Source organism: Tasmannia lanceolata, unplaced genomic scaffold (genome assembly GCF_043159265.1).
Source record: "Tasmannia lanceolata isolate RefF3 unplaced genomic scaffold, GAP_Taslan_0.1 ptg000016l, whole genome shotgun sequence".
In the NCBI taxonomy this organism is placed as follows: domain Eukaryota; kingdom Viridiplantae; phylum Streptophyta; class Magnoliopsida; order Canellales; family Winteraceae; genus Tasmannia; species Tasmannia lanceolata.
The window spans coordinates 13,966,061-13,983,848 of NW_027518693.1; the positions used below are offsets into that span (position 1 = coordinate 13,966,061).

General features: G+C 39.1%; 2 protein-coding genes across 2 annotated transcripts; one reads left to right on the forward strand and one right to left on the reverse strand.

Moving 5' to 3' along the window:
* The first annotated feature begins 1,754 nt into the window (after window positions 1-1,754).
* On the forward strand, window positions 1,755-12,413 carry LOC143847815 (uncharacterized). The gene is made up of 4 exons (XM_077356588.1): window positions 1,755-2,188; window positions 2,598-2,667; window positions 2,770-2,864; window positions 12,222-12,413. Exons 1-3 carry the CDS (start codon window positions 1,856-1,858, stop codon window positions 2,820-2,822), a joined length of 456 nt encoding a protein of 151 aa, XP_077212703.1. The 5' UTR covers window positions 1,755-1,855; the 3' UTR covers window positions 2,823-2,864; window positions 12,222-12,413.
* A 165-nt stretch (window positions 12,414-12,578) lies between these two features.
* Window positions 12,579-15,408, reverse strand: LOC143847814 (putative 38.1 kDa protein). Its single transcript, XM_077356587.1, has 9 exons — window positions 15,065-15,408; window positions 14,534-14,589; window positions 14,317-14,431; window positions 14,119-14,226; window positions 13,833-14,020; window positions 13,561-13,620; window positions 13,299-13,458; window positions 13,154-13,222; window positions 12,579-13,063 (listed from the first exon to the last, which is right to left on the reverse strand). The coding sequence occupies exons 1-9, from the start codon at window positions 15,362-15,364 to the stop codon at window positions 12,965-12,967; spliced, it is 1,155 nt and encodes a 384-aa protein (XP_077212702.1). The 5' UTR covers window positions 15,365-15,408; the 3' UTR covers window positions 12,579-12,964.
* Window positions 15,409-17,788: the final 2,380 nt, after the last annotated feature.

The following is a 17,788-nucleotide window of genomic DNA, read 5'->3' on the forward strand; positions in this document are numbered from 1 at the left end:
GCTCAAGGCCTTAACCCTAATCCAAGCCTAAATTAAATCGGGCTAGCTTTTCCCAACCCTAACCCGACCCAATCCGGGGAAAATTCCAACCCAATCAGAACCTAACTTGGATTGAACGCAACCCAAGTTGCGCCCCTAGCTTCAACGGATTTCTACCAAAATGCCAAACAAAAGCAACATTGGAAGGCCTAAAATTTATAATCATTCAAAATCAGATGCTACAAGACTACATGTTAGTTGTGAGGTGGAAGAATGTTTTTCACCCTGTCTATCAAAACTAAGTAAATTAGCTCAATGGGTGCTTAATACAACCTTTGATGAGGTTTTAGATATCATGTTCTTTGTATAGGCCCTGTTCGTTTGGGATTATGACAACCGATTGCCACCCCCAATCCAATTATTGGACCCAAAATCAAATTACATTAATTTTGGGTCCAATAATCAGATTGGGGGTTGACAATTGATTGCCACAATCTCAAACGAACAGAGCTTATAGTGAGGTTTAATTACAGTGTCTCTAGGGATGATAATTGATTAGTCGTTGGCCAATGGATGAGATGGGTAAGGTCCTGTTTGTTTTGTAATTTGAGTCTAAAACTGATTATTGGACGCAAAATTCCATTTAATTCTGTTTCCAGTCATCGGTTGTGAACCCAAAACACATAGGGGCTTAGATAAATTATGGATCACACAACACATCGGTCCATAAATTTGAATTCAGAAGGATGCAATTCCCCTGGGAAACTCGAGCTTTATCAAGTTCAAGCATTTGATGCCCCCACCGAGCTCCGTAAATTTGAGTCCAATAATCAGTTCTGGCCTCAGAATGGATTCTCAAAATCCATGATAAACGGGTCTAATCAGTTTTGGACTCAAAATCAATTCTCAAGATCCAAACTGTATATTTTTGTCATTGATCTGGGATTCAAGCTCTCTTCATTGTATTCCTGCGCAACTGTCACAATGTCTTCCTGCACAGCCCTTTTCTAATTATATAGTTAGCACAAAAACCTCCACAAATCAAAAGGTTAAGATAGTTTGATGGGGGAGAATCTTAGTGCCTGACCTGACAGATGAACTCTCTGGATCATTGAACAAGTTGGCTATGCATGTACACTTTCATGCATATCCTAACAGATAATCACTTTGGAGGGATTGGGCCTCTAGCTCAATGGTCAAGGTTTTGTCCTTTTGACTTTGAGGTCGGAGGTTCAATCCTAGCTTACCAACCAAAAAACAAGGATAAAAAGTTTGGATCATTGAAAAAGTTGTCTATGCATGTACCCTATATAATAACTTTTTTTTAATAATGACACACCTCTCTTTATCTTTACAACTTTTCTAGTCAGCCAATCAGAGAAGTGTAAAAATAAAAAAAGAGTATCATTATCAAAACAGGGGACTGTGGATATCATCTTCTAAATCTAGATGGCTGGTTTTCACACTCTCAAAATTAGGCAAGTACACATGTTATTTTTGTCCTGTATGTAAAAATCTAAAATAAAATCAAATAAGACAATCTCACACGGTAGAAATACCTACATTTATAGGTATTAATCCCTAAAACATGATGGCGTAGAAGATTGTTTGCATCACTAGTTTTGGACATTAGCCATTATAAACTTATTTTCAACTTTGAGGATTTGGATAGCACCTTAGTTTAAAATATAGAGGAGTGCCAATACCAAAAAGAGGTCCGTTTTATTAGTCTTCTTCCGTAGAGAAAGGGTTTTAAGTTTCTGCAAGTATATATAACTTCTCTAACTCCTCCACATATTTAAAATCCATCATGAAAACCAGATAACTCCCAAAACCCTATTTTTTCCTCTAAAATTTCACAATCAGACCTCTGTTTATGGGAAAATCACTCCCCTATATAACCAAGCTCCAGGATTTCGCTAGGGTTACAGCAGAAAATCTAAACGGTCCCAAATTCCCCAAATCCAGATCGAAAATCAAGTTCTCTCCGGAATTCTCAAAGCCATCGGCCGATTCAGAGCAAAGGATTCGGAAGATGGAGGGCCCACAGAGGCAGAATCGAATTCCGCTTGCGGCCGTTGTCTCAGACTGTGTAAAACGGTGGTTTCAAGACACCATTAAGGAGGCTAGGGCTGGTGATAGTGGCATGCAGGTGTTAGTAGGGCAGATGTACTACAGCGGTTATGGAGTTCCTAGAGATGTTCATAAGGTGATGATTTAGGGTTTTTTGATTTATGGGTCTTTTTTTTTTTTTTCTTTTTTTTTTTTATGGTTTTAGTGTTATTGTTTTAATAGTCCTTTGTTTGTTGATGTTATGTGCCTGTTATGAACCCAAATCAGTTCGCAACGTGATTGATCTTCCTCCCTGAGATTTGTCTTTCTTGTTATTGTTGTTTTATTTTCTTGTAATTTTGGTTGAGGCCCACCTCGGTCCCCTTCCTTTTTAATGAATTCATCTTGCCATTTCAAAAAAAAATGATTTGGCTATGGGTTGTCAAAGCTAATGATGCTTTGTGGCTTTTATGTTTCTCCTTTCCTAATTTTTGGCTGTTAAAGTTTTATTTATTTGCGTAAGATTTAATTATTGAGTTTTTTTTATCTTTCTATTGGTATATCAGGGAAGGGCTTGGATTATGAAAGCATCAAAGAATCGGTCGTCGGTTTGGAATGTCAGCGATAAGCACCCTGGTGAGCTCTGCCTCTCTCTCTCTCTCTCTCTCTCTCTCTCTCTGAATTCCTTTCTGGGTTTTTTTGGTTCAGGGTGGATCTGAATTGATGTTTTTGTTTTAGGTTATAATGCAAGCGACTCTGACTCGGATGAATTGAAGGATGATTTAAAGTAAGACTGAATAAATATGATCCGTGTTCATGTGAAGGATGACAAAGTGAGTTGGATCCTTGGTCTTGGACTCTTGGTTGGGTAAACCTACTTTCAGTTGCATTTGGGTTTGATTAAATGTTCGGAGGAATTTGATGGGTTTGAGTTTTGTATCTGATGCAATTGCTTGATAATCCGATATTTTGGACATTGCATAATTAATTAAGTTTAGTCTCTCCGAAATTGAGAGTTCTTTCAACCAAATGCCTTTAAAATCCCAAACTTGATTTCTGCACAAAAAAAAGAAAAGAAAGAAGAAAACCACGCCAAATCTTTTACTGTTGAAATGGATCTGATTTGCTGCAATTCTTACATGTATATTGAGACATGGTATGGCAATTGATGGCTCAACATCGCTCAAATGGTCTTAGTCCTCAGCCTTAGAACAACTTTTTAAATTTCTTTCCTGGGAACCCTTCCCAATTTCTAGCCTCCTTATTCATATGCTCACAATCTTAAACCAGTAAACTCTTTCCGGTTTCTTTCACACAATCTCTCATTGAGAACTTCTAGCTTTCAATATCAAGATTCCACCTATGAAACCAGGATCCTTCAAAATGGGTGGACTACTCGACTCAACATAATAGGATAAGGGTATGGGATATGTGTTGGATATGCCCATTCTATATCCTTATTTTTGGAATTTTTTTTTCTGCTACTATTTGTTAGGTGTTTTGGCACATTTGGAGCTTCTATCATAATTTTAAAACCCCTCCGCGTCCGTATCGACTCTCTTTTATCTTGGCTGCGTTCCGTGTTGGGCCACATCCACGTTCTGCGTTTTGGCCAACAGAGTCAATAAAAACTCCTTTGACTACCGAATTATGACTACTCGACCGCGTCGTGCCGAGTCGACTAGGATTTTCTTCGGCCACATTTCACGCTGCATCCGCATTTTTAAACATTTTCTTAAATATTCTTTTCTCATTTATATTCTTCATCATAGAGGATATGTGAATCGTAAGCTAGAGAGACAGATAGGACGTGCTAATTTGTTATACGAGAGAGATGTGTATTTTTTTTAAAATTCAAACCATATTTAGTTTTCTTATTTTAACTTTTATCATATCCTTGAAGGATCATTATCCATATCTATCTCTCACATATTGGATCTTGTCATACTTGTATCATAAGATTTTGGTATGTTAAAGTATAAATGATTAAATAACACCATCTCTAACGGGTTAAGCTTTTGGAGTAAATTGGTTATTTGACATGTATAAGAGCCTTTTGCCTTGCTGCAGGTCCTGGGTTCAAAACCCAACAGCTCCTTGATATTGAAAATCCACATGTACGGCCAACCCAAAAAGAGGGGCCCGCACGTGGAGTGTTGACGTATAAATGATTAAATAACACCATCTCTAACAGCTTAAGCTTTTGGAGTAATTGGTTGTTTCACATGGAACTTTGAGGATCAATACACCATAACATTACAGTATCCAATACTCCCATTCGTATCCGGGGTAACATTCCACCCAATATTTTGAGGATCATAATCGAATCATAGATTATAATAGCGGTCTACTCGTATCATAAATCATATTATAAATCATATGCTCCATTCATATATATATATATATATATATATATATATATATGAGTAAACAGTTGCTGCGCTCGAGCTCAGATAGCTTATCTGCGCTCGAGTGCAGGAAACAAGGGTGGGCCCACATTTTTGGGTGATCCTAGGCATTCATTTGAAAGGCCCCATCATGGATGGGGTGTGTACCAAAACTCAGCTCCACTGGATCATCTTAGGGTATCCATTTGTGGGTGAGAAAATGGACAGATACTCTCTGTCCACAAATATGCCTATTTTTTCTCCCCACAAATGGAAGGCTTAGGTTATCCAATGGAGCTGATTTTTGGTACACACCCCATACATGATGGGGTGTTTCAAATGAATGCTTAGGATCACCCCAAAAGGTGGGCCCACCATATTTCCTGCACTCGAGCGCAGGAAGTGTTTCCTCTCTCTCTCTCTCTCTCTCTCTCTCTCTCTCTCTCTCTCTATATATATATATATATATATATATATATATATATATATATATATATATTGTGTGTGTTTATAATATTTTTATTTTGGTTGAGTGCAGTAGTGGCCTATTTTAGTGTGTAAATTCTTTTGTTAGCATACACAGATATTTGGCCTTTTGAAGGCAACGATCAAGGGAAAAATTTGGACAGAATTCTCATTTCTTTGAAGTGGACATATTAGCACTCCCCATATGCATTTGTTTGTTTGGAAAAAGGGAGTAGGCTTTAAATACAAGAAGACACCTATCTTGCTTTTCCTCATATTACAAGAATGGATTTGGTTCCTTGTCATCATCTTTTTACAATTTACTCCAAATTTTGATATATGGTTTGGTCTGAAATCACCTTCTCAATGAATTTCCCTGGTTTGAGATATTTTGGACCTGGCCATATAATGACCAGAAGGGAAGACATTAGTTATTGTAGCTCTTTAACCAATTGATGTTGGACAGCTACGAGAAATAGATATCTTTAGGTCTTGGGATCTGAGATAGGTTAACTAGGCGATGTGAATAGGTGAGGGTTAAAGGAGCAGGCTTAGGAAAGCTTAGGAGTAGGAAAATAGGAACTGTTGTGGCATATTTAATAGAGGCGACGAATCTGGACAGATCTGAGAAATTTTGTTGGAGAATGGCAGATCTGAAGTAAATTTCAAATTTTGGGATATGGGTAATGAATATAAAACTTAGGGAGTAAAGAAATAATTCAGATTATAGGCAGTTGTTAGGGAGACTTGTAACTGTTTCAGATTTTAGAGCGGACTGTTACAAGTTAAAGTGAACTGTAGCAAGTGTCAAGAAGCTTTTGACAAGTGTCAAGGTTGTTGACAAATGTCAAAATTGGACTTTAAGTTTCAAATATGGGAATTGGTTGGATAGCCATAAGGACCATGCTATAGGACTGATATTAGTGGACTGTTGCAGTGATACGGGCGGCAGTGACAGGCTTGGATAAAGGTTCTTGCAACAGTCAATATAGTTAAGTTGACGGGGTTTAAATTGCTAGGAACTGTCGTTGTAGACTAGGCTGTAGGACTGATAGATCTGGAAGGGTTTAACAGTCCTCTTGAGTCTGTAACAGACCAAGATATGGGACTAGGGAAATGATAAATGCACCCCTTTTCATCACTTGGGACACTCTGCTGCATTGTACGTGGCAATCAGGTTCGTTCATTCCTTCAGATGTGAAGTACATCAGCCCCTTTTCTGTCATAGATACACTGTAACTGGGTGTCCCAAGTAATTAAAACGGGCACATTTATATTTCCCTCTTTCTGTAGGTTTTATGATCTGCAGGTTGGTTAATGGCTTGAGTGGGTGTAGCAGGATATCAAGTGTAGGCTGTGACAAGTTCTTGAGCCTGTAACGAGTCAAGAAGGATGGAGGGGAAAGGGTTAGGGTTTGAACAGGATGTTGCAGGGTTTCAAATGGTAGGTTGTCGATGATGTTGCAGGTTAACTGGTTAAGGTTTTGGGTTTGATTCTTGGATCTGGTTAGGCGTGAGGCAGATCTGGATAGGTACAGTTTTATGATAGGTTTGGGATAGGATTTTGCATGGACACAAAGGGAAAAGGAATAGGTAACTTGATCAGCAAGGTGGGAGAGGGGATTGGCCGTTTCAGGCTTTCAGCAAAGGCTTCAGGTTTAGAGTTTCAAAGGACAAGATGATGATGTACTGTGGGTACCTGAAAGGTTGTCTTGGGCTGTTCGTTGGGTAGGTTATAGTGTAGGGTTGATCAACTAAGGGCCTAAGGGCTGGGATAGAAGGGAAGGTTTAGAAAGTTGGTCACTGGATCGGAAGTGGCGGAGATAAAGGTCCAAACTGGTTGATGTATTTTGGCAGCAGGCATGGAGAATTAGAATCAAGACAGTAATCAAGAAATCAGGTAATGTAAACTATAACTCACCCAAGCTCAAATGATCAAAATCATTCATCAAATTCAATATTCAGTCATAATCATCGCGATTGGCTTTATGAATTTATAGATTCTAGCCCCACAAAATTGTGAGGGGGACACCTACTTATACTTTACTTCTCCCCACATAAAGACCAATAACTTTATGCCACATGGCACAAGACTTAATCAACCCCTACTTCTAATAACTATTCCTACAACTCGGACCTCTCAAACCAGCTAGTATTAGGACTCCTAATCTAACTTGAATCCTATTTCAACTTGGAACGAAACACCTCCTACTCCCATGAAAATTAGGGCTATCCTCTTTGTTGTAAGGTGGGCCCCATTGCTCACTTAGGTGAATTAGTTGACCTTATATCAAATGATGTCATATAACTTAAGTGAACAAATAACACAATGCGTTTAAGTGCCTTACAACTTAAGAATTTCGTAATAAATATGGGGGCCCATTTAAGACGCACAACTTAAGAACTTAAGTGACTTAGGCGGGTAAAGACTATACCCTCTCTCTCTCTCTCTCTCTCTCTCTCTCTCTCTCAAATAACTTAAATGAAAGTTACAAAATAATTAAGGACCCAGGATGGTCCCCATCTCTCCCCTACTTAATGAACTTGACCACGTTGAGCATAGTAGTCGACACCAATTGTGGGAGCTCATCTATAGAATTCCACACACTAGTATAGAAGGGCTGTCCTTTCCACCAAACTAGGTAAATGTTTGACAGTTGCTTCTTCTAGTCGACGTAATGCAATCGTGAGGTACACTTTTGGCGTATTCTTTGAGCTTTGACAATTGTAGTAGATAAAAGTTTTACTCATCTCTCTCTATCGCTATAAGTCTGCATGCCCCGTGGGAAGGTTTAGAGATTGTGGGAGTTCCATCTATAGAATTCCACACAAGAATATAGAGGTGCTGTCCTTTCTACCAAACTAGGTACTTCCATTGGACAATAAGTTTTTGACGGTCTGGTCGACGTAATGCAATCATGAGGTACACTTTTGGCATATTTTTTAAGCTTGATAATTGTGGTTGATAGAACTTTTACTCATATGTCTCTCTGTCGCTAGACGTATGCATGCTCTGTGGGAAGATAGAGAAATTGTGACCCTGACACTTGGTCGATTGCGTGCTGGATGTCTCACTTAAGAGTTGATTCATCTAGGAGTTTCTCTGGGGCAACGCCCAAGAAGTCAAACAATAGCCGTTGGACTTCATGGAGTACTTAAGGCGCAGGAGCTTTCGGTTTCTCTTTGCTATGGCTCTTAAGAACCTCTATTCACATTGACCTCAAGACCATTTGTTTTCTATTGTGTAAAAAAGAGAAAGTATTTGCCTTCCCAGAATGGTACACATCTTGGTTATACAACCAAGGACGTCCCAAGAGGATGTGTAAGAATCATAGGAATTGCGTCACACCAAATGGAATCATTGTAACATTTTTTAATGTTATCATTATAACTACCATAGGAAATACTGATGAGAGTACGTTTGGTTATTAACATTCTTGTCTTGTCCACCCATGCGAGCTTGTTTGGTCACGCATGTAGTTTAGAAGTCAACTGTAGTCAATCAATTGTATTATGTGAGATTACGTTCATGCTACTACCTCTGTCAATAATAAGCTTGCAAAATTTATCTGCATTCTTGACTAGATTATGGAAAATAAGTGCAAAGGCAATCCTCCTTGGCCTCCTCCTTCGGTGCGGTTATTATGTGCCTCATTACACAAGCGAACAATGTATCTGCATGGTCATCGGTGAATTCTACCTTAAAGATCCCGCTACATTGAGAGTGACCATCCAAACTTAGGCTCTGATACCAAATTGATGCAGGACCAAAAGGGAAGACAATAGGCATTGTAGCTCTTTGAACAATTGATGTAGGCCATCATGTGTTTTTATGCAAACAGGAGGAAACGTTGGATCATGTAATGATCCAGTGTCCTTTCTCCTACAGGTTATAGGTTGTGGCAGCCTATCATCAAGCGCTTTGTATTCTCTATGGTTCTTCAAAATTCCCCAGGCTCTGATGAATTGGACAGTTGGACCTTTCGGTGAAGCATGTCAAACATTGTGGAAGTTAGTACCTTATGCTCTCATTTGGCATATATGGGGAGGGAGGGAGGGAGCACTCTTTAACGATGGAGAAAGAAGTTGGAGAAGAATATTTTTAGAAGTGAAATTGGATCTTATGTTTTGGGGAAGATAAGTTGGCTGCGAGCTACACTTCAAGTGACATTCTTAGGAAATGGAAAACAATAGTTACCGAAAGAAGAGAGAAGAAAAGATGCAACAAGATGGAATCCGCCACCTGCAGGTTGGTCAAAATTGAATTTTGATGGCTGTGCTCAAGGGAATCCAGGACAAGTAGGAATTGGCAGTATCTTACGAGACTCAAATGGAAGCCGTTTGATGACTTCTCCAGGGCCTTTAGGCATATGCGAAACAAAAGAAGCTGAGGCTAAAGCTTTACTTTGGGGTCTAAAATGGTGCATGAAGGAGAGATGAGGGCCGCTGATCATTGAAGGTCACTCGTGAAATGGTGCATGAAGGAGGGATGAGGGCCCCTGATCATTGAAGGTCACTCGTCAAATGTTTTGGCATGGGCATCAGATAAAGCAAATGGCCCTTGGAAACTAGCAAGGGTTATAGCTGAAATTAGAGATATAACACGGATAATTAATCCCAAATTTCAGCATTTGATGCGATCGGCCAATGATAAGGCAGATACATCAGCAAAGGATGGAGTGGAGAAGGAAGAAGTGGAGATTGATGAGTTTAGTTCAAAGCTAGAGGGAAGCAATGCAGAGTGTAGGACTGCGATTTTGTGACTGATGTACTTTTGGGTTTCAATAAATCATTATCTTTGGGGAAAAAAATTTATGTAGGAAAGCCAAGAGAAAGGGATATCTTTAGGTCTTGGGTTCAAACTTATGTTAACTAGGCTATGGGACTAGGTAAGTTTAAAGTAGCAGGCTTAGGTAAGCTGAGGAATAGGAAAATAGGAACTGTAGTGACAGATTTAATAGGGTTAACGGATCTGGACAGATCTAAAGAATTTTTCGGTAAAGGATGGCCGGTTACAGGCAGTCGGTACTTGGTAGGGAGACTAGTAACTGACTAAGAAGTTTAGAAAGATTTGGGTAAAAATAGGAACTGTTTAGAAATTTTTTGGTAAAGGATGGCAGATCTAAGGTAAAATTCTGGGATATGGCTAATGACTAAGTAAGTTTAGGGAATAGGGAAATAATTCAGATTACAGGCAGTTGGTAGGGAGACTAGTAACTGTTGCTGGTTTTAAAGTGGACTGTGACAAGTGTCAAGAAACTTTCGGCAGGTGTCAAGGTTGTTGACAGGTGTCGAGGGACAACTGACTGCTGTCAAGAAAGGTTGGGGTGATTTCTGGGATTTATGACAAGCCTAGTGTATACCAAGTATTGGTCGAGGGTTGGGGAGTTGCACTGTAAGTTTCAGATTTAGGAATTAGTTGGATAGCCGCAAGGAACAGGTCGTGGTACTGATGTTAGTGGACTGTTGGAGTGATAGGGGCTGCAGTGACAGGCTTGGATTAAGTTTCTTGCGACAGTCAATATAGGTATTTCGATGGGGTTTAAATAGTTACGAACTGCCTTGGAGAAGGTTTTAAAAATCCTTTGAGTCTAACAGAACAAGACGGGACTATTCTGTGTGTTTTATAATCTGCAGGTGAGTTGATGGCTCAGGTGGGTGTAGTAGGGTATTAGGTGAGAATTTTGACAGGTTCTTTAACCTGAAACAAGTCAAGAAGGATAGGAAGGGGTTAGGGTTCAAAGAAGAATGTTGCAGGGTTTAAAAGGGTAGGTTGTTGATGATGCTGTAGGTTGCAGGTTAAGGTTTTGATTTGATTTTTGGATCTGGGTAGGCTTGAGGCAGATATGGATAGGTACAGTTGTTCGGTAGGTTTTGGATGGATGTAAGGAAAAAGTGATTAGGTAACTTGATCGGCAAGGTGGGAGAGGGGACTGATAGTTTCATCAAAGGTTACAGGAGGGTTGATGGACTATGAGTTGCTGAAAGGTTGTCTTGGACAGTTTGTAGGGGTAGGCATTTAGTCTAGTGTTGATTGGTTAAGAGGAAAAGGTAATCGGCTGCTAGGTTGTCTAAGGGCTGGGTTAGAAGGGAAGGCTTAGAAAGTTGCTCGATGGATTGAAAGGAAGTGGTGGAGATGAAGGTGCAAACTAGTTGATGGGGTTTTGGTAGCAGGCATGGATAATTTGAAGCAAGAAAATTTGCAAGAAAGTAATCCAAAATCTGAGAAAGTAAACTAGAACTCACCCAGGCATAGGCATCTCACCCAAGCTGAAGTTGTCAAGATCATTCTTCAAATTCAATATCCTGTCATCATCATCAAGAGTCATAGGCCTTACAATTTATAAATTCTAGCCCCAAGAAATTGTGAGGGGGACTCCTACTACTTTGCTTCCACTTCAAGAATTAAATGGCACTTGAAAAAATTAATGAGTCGTCAAGGACGATTCATATCACTCGCCCTATTTCTCAAATGGAACCTACAAGATGGTGTATGCTTCTTTAAAGGAAATTCAAATTCCCCATGCTGTCACATAGGTATATCATTTGGCTGGTCTTGATTGGAAGTGGCAAGTGCATTATAATTGAGATTGAGGCCTTCCCGAGCCTAATGTTGGAGGTGGTTTGTGGCAGGTAGATATATCCACTATCTATTCTATATTTTGGTAATGAGTTTCATTACTGTGTCATTTTCCACATCAGCTTAGCAAGGGTTAGATTTGAACACTTGTTACTAAAGCTGATTTTTCCACTTTCTGGATTTTTTTCCCCAATTTTGAATTGATTAATTCCATGGTTTCATAAACACCATGGCTATGAATAGGCACTTGCACTCCCCATCTAAAACAATTTGATAACTGTCGTCCCTTCATTGTCTTATTTGAATCCGCTACTATCAGTATGTGCAACTAAGTCTGATTTGGAAGGAGAACAAAATGCCCTTCATTGGGGGCTTAGCCTTAACTTCGGATCGGAACCAAATAATGTTTTGCTCTTTTTTCCCCTATTGACACATGTTTTGTGTATTTGACATGCTATCTTCACTCACCATATCCGGACTTTGCCGGTGCCAAGAAAATAACACACCCAAGCTAAAGCGACGTATCATTTTTGGATACTATTTTCTTTCTTTAGAGGTATATATTACAAAAGAAGAGGTGAATGGTTTTTATGAAATCCGAATGCCAATCCTCTCTTGGGTGCAGGTTCTGCTTGGAGCTTCTTTCATGCATTGTCTGCAGTCATATTTTAGTTTGCTTTTCTTTATTGTCATTAGTTTGTTACGATAAAATTTTTTTCACTGTGGCTTACCTTGAGCTTCTTTTTTTTCATATTTCAGTGTCTGCTTGGAGCTGCATCGGTTACCCATGTCTGTCTGCTGAGCTCCTGTTCTTCAATTACATCAGTCTGTTTTTGTGATTATCATCATACAAAGCCCTTACTGTTTATCCTTGTTCATACTGGAAAACAAATTTTTTTTCTGTTGAAAATTGTGTGGAATGAATAAAAATAGGATTTTTCAGGTGAGGCACAGATGGGCATTTGACATTATACAACTATCTAACAAGAATGCAAGTCTCATTTTTTTGGTTTTTCCATGTGAAGAGATGCCAGCACCAAATGTAAACCGTGTCAGTTTCTGGATGAAATTAGATAAATTTGTTGCAGGTATTCAATTCGAAGTTTAAAATTGAAATAGAAGTAAAAGAGGAACAATAATTTATAGATACAGGCCTATGATTCGAGTTACATGGGCATTCCTTCATATATCAAAGGCGACTAATTGGGTAGTCTCAATCCCATAAAATTTACTCAAACAATAAATAGATAACCAACAAAGTTAATATTTTGGTGGCATGACCCGGCCTTGGATTTTCAGTCTTCTTTGACAAGGAGACATCAAGGTTTTAGTTCTCCTTTCTCATTCTTAAATACATCAAAGCACTCTTTAGTTCTGCCGAAGGGTATAGTCAGTGTTCTGGTCTTTAGACCCATTTGAGTATGGTACTTGGATTAGCCTACAGCGATGGTTTATGTGGCTTTTTGCCTCTTTTCGCTAGTTCCATGGTTTTCAGGGTCAGTTTATGCGGCGTTTCGCCTATCTTTTCTCCAGTCCCATGGTTTTTCAGGGTTTGATGAAGCCCACAATCCTACACGTGCAGCACGAGCTTCTTTCTCCCACTAATGTGATCCAAGAGAAGACCATGTAGCAAATTAGATAAGGGTTTAAGTTAAAAATTGGAAAAATAAACTTGATTACATGCGACTCACCATAGAGAATTCTGGGCGTTGGTCATATGCTATGTAATGCCAGGCAAACCCTTTCTTCAACATAAATTCCTGAAAAAAGAAGCGGGCGATTGAAATTATTAACCAGTCAATTAGAGGATTCAACAGAGGTTCTTGCTAATCCCACCTGCACAAATATACTGTTGCAATAAACATCCCCAACGGATCGGCCATAGCGATCTTCGCCATAAACATGCACTTTCAGACACTTCCCTTGAACCAGCTTAGCCAGAGCTTCCTTGGCCTCCTTCCCAAATGGCATTGAATTCTCAGGTGCATCAATTCCCCTATTGTCATAGTAAGAAAATCATAACAAAACGGAGACTAGGTACAAACAACCATTCTAGCATTTCCCTCACCGCATCGAAGACATCTAACAAGAAGCTTACCTTAGTCTAATTCGATATTTTCGTGCGAGAATATCCTCATTGTTCGGACCACTGATAACTCTGAAAGAGAGAAGAAAATGAAAGATTCAGAGGATAATTTAAGTCAGTTTGGTGTTCATCCTAATTGCATTTTGATGCAAATAGTGTGTAAAGAGCAATTAGATTGCAGTTTACACACAAATTGCATCCAAAATGCAAGTTGGTTACACACCCAAATGCACCCTTAACTGCTTCAAGGTCTTAAAAACAGATTTTCAGGTAATAGAGGCGACCTATATCCAGCATCGGCAATGTTCTTCTGAAGCTCATCCGCTGTTACGTAGTCTCTCACAGCACGCGCTTTGGATCTTTCAATGGCTGCTTCATGTATGCCTCTAGGGACATAGGCTGACTCTCTTGGATCAGCAGTATTCACATACACTGTTATTGTATCTCCATCTGCAACACTTTTTGCATCCACCTAATACTAGCACTATCTTATATCAACTGATTGTAAAAAAGAAGTTTCTTATAACTTGATTCTGTGTTTATTGACTGAAAGAGAAAAGAACATCTCACAGGTAGTGTCTGAAATTCAAACTTCACGCCTTCCGGCCATGACAAAGGGACACCTGATGTCTCAACAAGAGTATGGGGAAGAGGGAGGCCATAGAAAACCAAGAGACCCTGATAAACATGCCCTTAATGAGTAAGACTGAATAGGAGAATCCTAAAATGCAGAGGTGGTGTGGACTGTTAATCTGTGATTATATTTACCTCAACATCTTTCTTTTGATGTCTCTTTAAGGTTTGAATGATGAGCCTAGCTGCTTCTTCAGGAGTTTTTGGTGGGGGTTTGGCTTCTTTCCATGCTTGTAAAAGTTTTTGATACCTTCATTCATTAACAAACATACATTAACTGAATCAACGAAGGGGTAAAAAAGTTTAAGACAATATTTCTTAATTATACGAAATGGAATGGGAAATGTAATACCAGTTGGCCTGTGCCTTCTTGGAGGAGACGACATGGGGACTCAGCCCTTCTGGGACCTTCAATCATGAAATTATGAAGGTTAATACAAAGACCCAAATCCTCAAAGAATCTGAAAATTAGATAAGGCGACCGAAAAATGACTGATGAAACTGAAGACAGATAAAGTGATGATATGATGGATTGTAGGGTCAGCAGAATTACCCAGTTTCTCAAAAGAAAATAGACCCAATTAAAATAATGATGATGATTAAGTAAAATTACCCAATTTTTTAAAAGAAACTGGACCCAGTTAAGATATTGTTGATGATTAAGTACCCATATCTTAAAATGACTCAGCAGAATTACACAATTTCTAAAAAGAAACTAAACCCAATTAAGATAATGATGATGATTAAGCAGCCATAATCTTAAAATGACTTAAAATGAAGGGTCAACAGACATACCCAATTTCTTAAAATGAAGGGTCAACAGCTAGAACCAATTAAGATCCAATTTAGACAAATATGATGATCAAGTAACCATATCTTATACCTGAGATGTGATTTCAAAGTGAAAGAGATCACGGGCGAGAGCTGAAACGCCAACGTTGGCAGCAGTGACTCCATGGGGGCCTAAAGAGTCTGATTCTTGAGACTGGGGCTTACAACAATTGCCAAGAAGATATCTAAGGGCGTTTCCCATTGAGAAAGAAGGCCAAAGAGATGATGAAAGAAGGAGAGAACAAAGAAGAAAGATGATTGATTTATATGGGAGGAGATGAAAGAGAGAAGATAGAGAAGATAGAGAAGAAGGTTGCTTTAGAAAAAAGAGAGAGGAGGTTTTGATAGGCATAGATAGGTGTCTTCAATGTGGTAAAGAATCTCCACACCATGAAGAAGGTAGAAATCAGCCAATAGCAGAAGGGAATGCCAAGTGGCACCTTTTTATTGGAGCTTGGAAGTCTATAACCGGAGTAATTATGTTGGCGAATATCTAAAAGATGTGGTAAAATATTTCCAAAGCTATCTTTGGTCAACGTTTGTTAGCGTCTGGCTTTAATAAGACAAAGAGGAAGGTGGTATTGGCAGTTTGGCACCCTTCGGTTTGTCTTACTTGCTTTATACATATGCAGGTTATAAAATGATAAGGGTGGCATGTCTAATTTAGGGGGGATGAAAATTTATCTTGGAAAATTAGTTTTCCAACGTTTGGCTAATTCATTTGGCATGGAAAACCCTTTCCTAAATAAAAAAAATTCCCCTCTCTTCTAAGAAAATAGCATTCCTGTTAGATCTTGGATTTTTTCCCCTATGGAATACTTTTTCCACGAATTACTTTTATTTCCTATGAATTCTTTTTCAATAGATCAATTAGGGTGTTGATATCAGCTTGTAGACCTTTTTGTGGTTTTGGAAGAGAAGAGAGTCCAGCTAAGAAGTTGGTAGTGTGTCCCTCTCCCACCTTAACCTGAGTGCAACTCCAGTTGAATTTTGGGAATTCGGGTTTAGCTTTTACCATAAAATGGGGTCCGGTTTAGGTTGATTCCAATTCATTTTTGGGTTTTGCTAAAGACACTCGCTACTTAAGGTGCATATATTTACAACCATTTTACACGTGCTTTTATAAAAAAACACTTATTATTCTGATAATTATCAAAACATGTGTGAAATTCCATTTTCCAATGCAACCCTTCATTTGTTAGCCAAAAGCTCAACCCGACCTGACCCACCCGACCCAACCCGAGTTGCTCCCCTATCTAAGCTAGACCCCACCCAAGTTGTGCCCCTACCTAAGCTCCACCCGACCCGACCCAGGTTGCACCCTACCTTAGAAATAATAGAAATCATCCACACAATGGAATCTCACAATGTATGGCCCAAATCCAAAATTTTAAAAATAATAATAATAATAATAATAATAAATCGAATGATCTCAGCCATCGATCCAATCAAAGGCCGACAATCAAATGATGAGATGTGAATGGACGCAAACACTGCATGTTATGGAAAATCTCATATAATTGCCTCCCATATTATCATTCCTAAAAGAGAATTAGAAGGTGTTCTAAAAGGAGTGTTCAGATTTAAACTTCCTTTGATATTAAGAAAAAACCCCAATTAAAATAGTGATAAGGCCCATTGAGGTTCATCACGACCCATACTTATATGGGAAAAGGGAATCTAAGAGTTTGCACAGGGAGCTTACCTATGCAAACTCCCCAAAAATACAGTGGGACCAACACCATAGGATGATCCAAACTGTCCATTTGGATCGCCACAATGTAAGTAGGTGGTTTCCCCAAAATCATTTTCATAGGATGATCCTAACCCTCTGATCTATCTATTTTTTATAACTACTCTTCTTGAGATTTTATATGATGTGTGGCCATGTAAATCCATATTTTTCGAAAAGGAAGGTACTGACCACACCATAGGATGATCCAAACCGTCCATTTGATGGGCCACAATGTAATTAGGTTGTGCCCCAAAAATCATTTCCATAGGATGATCCCAACCCTTTGATCTATAAAAGTTTCCATAATGTGCAGTCCCTCTATAGATCAGAGGGTTAGGATCATCCTATGGAAATGATTTTTGGGGAACCACATATTTACACTGTGGTGATCCAAATGGACAGCTTGGATCGTCTTATGGTGTTGGCTGTACCATATTTTTGGAGAGTTTGCAGGGCATAGGATGATCCAAACTGTCCATTTTGATGGGCCACAATGTAATTAGGTTGTTCCCCAAAAAACATTTCCCTAGCATGATCCCAGCCCTCTGATCTATAGAAGTTTCCAAAATGTGCAGTCCCTCTATAGTTCTCTATAGACCAGAGGGTTAGGAATGATTTTTGGGGAACCATCTACTTACACTGTGGCGATCCAAATGGACAGTTTGGATCGTCCTATGATGTTGGCCGTACCATATTTTTGGGGAGTTTGCATAGGTAAGCTACTTTTGCAAACTCTTAGATTCCCTTCCCCCCCCTCCCCCCCACACACACACACACACATATATATATATATATATATATAAGCTTACATGAGGGGCCGCTCACAATCACTTTCCCATATATATATATATATATATATATATATATATATAAAGAGCTACACGAATCAGCGGTTTAATTTTGTTGGTGGAACCCTAAAGGAGGTTTGATGGACCAAGGACCTAGGGTCATCCTCAAGGGCATTCGGCCTGATTTGTCATCCCGCTGGGCCCTTACAACTTATAATCATATGTTCTCAAACTCTATGTAAATTCTTTATGA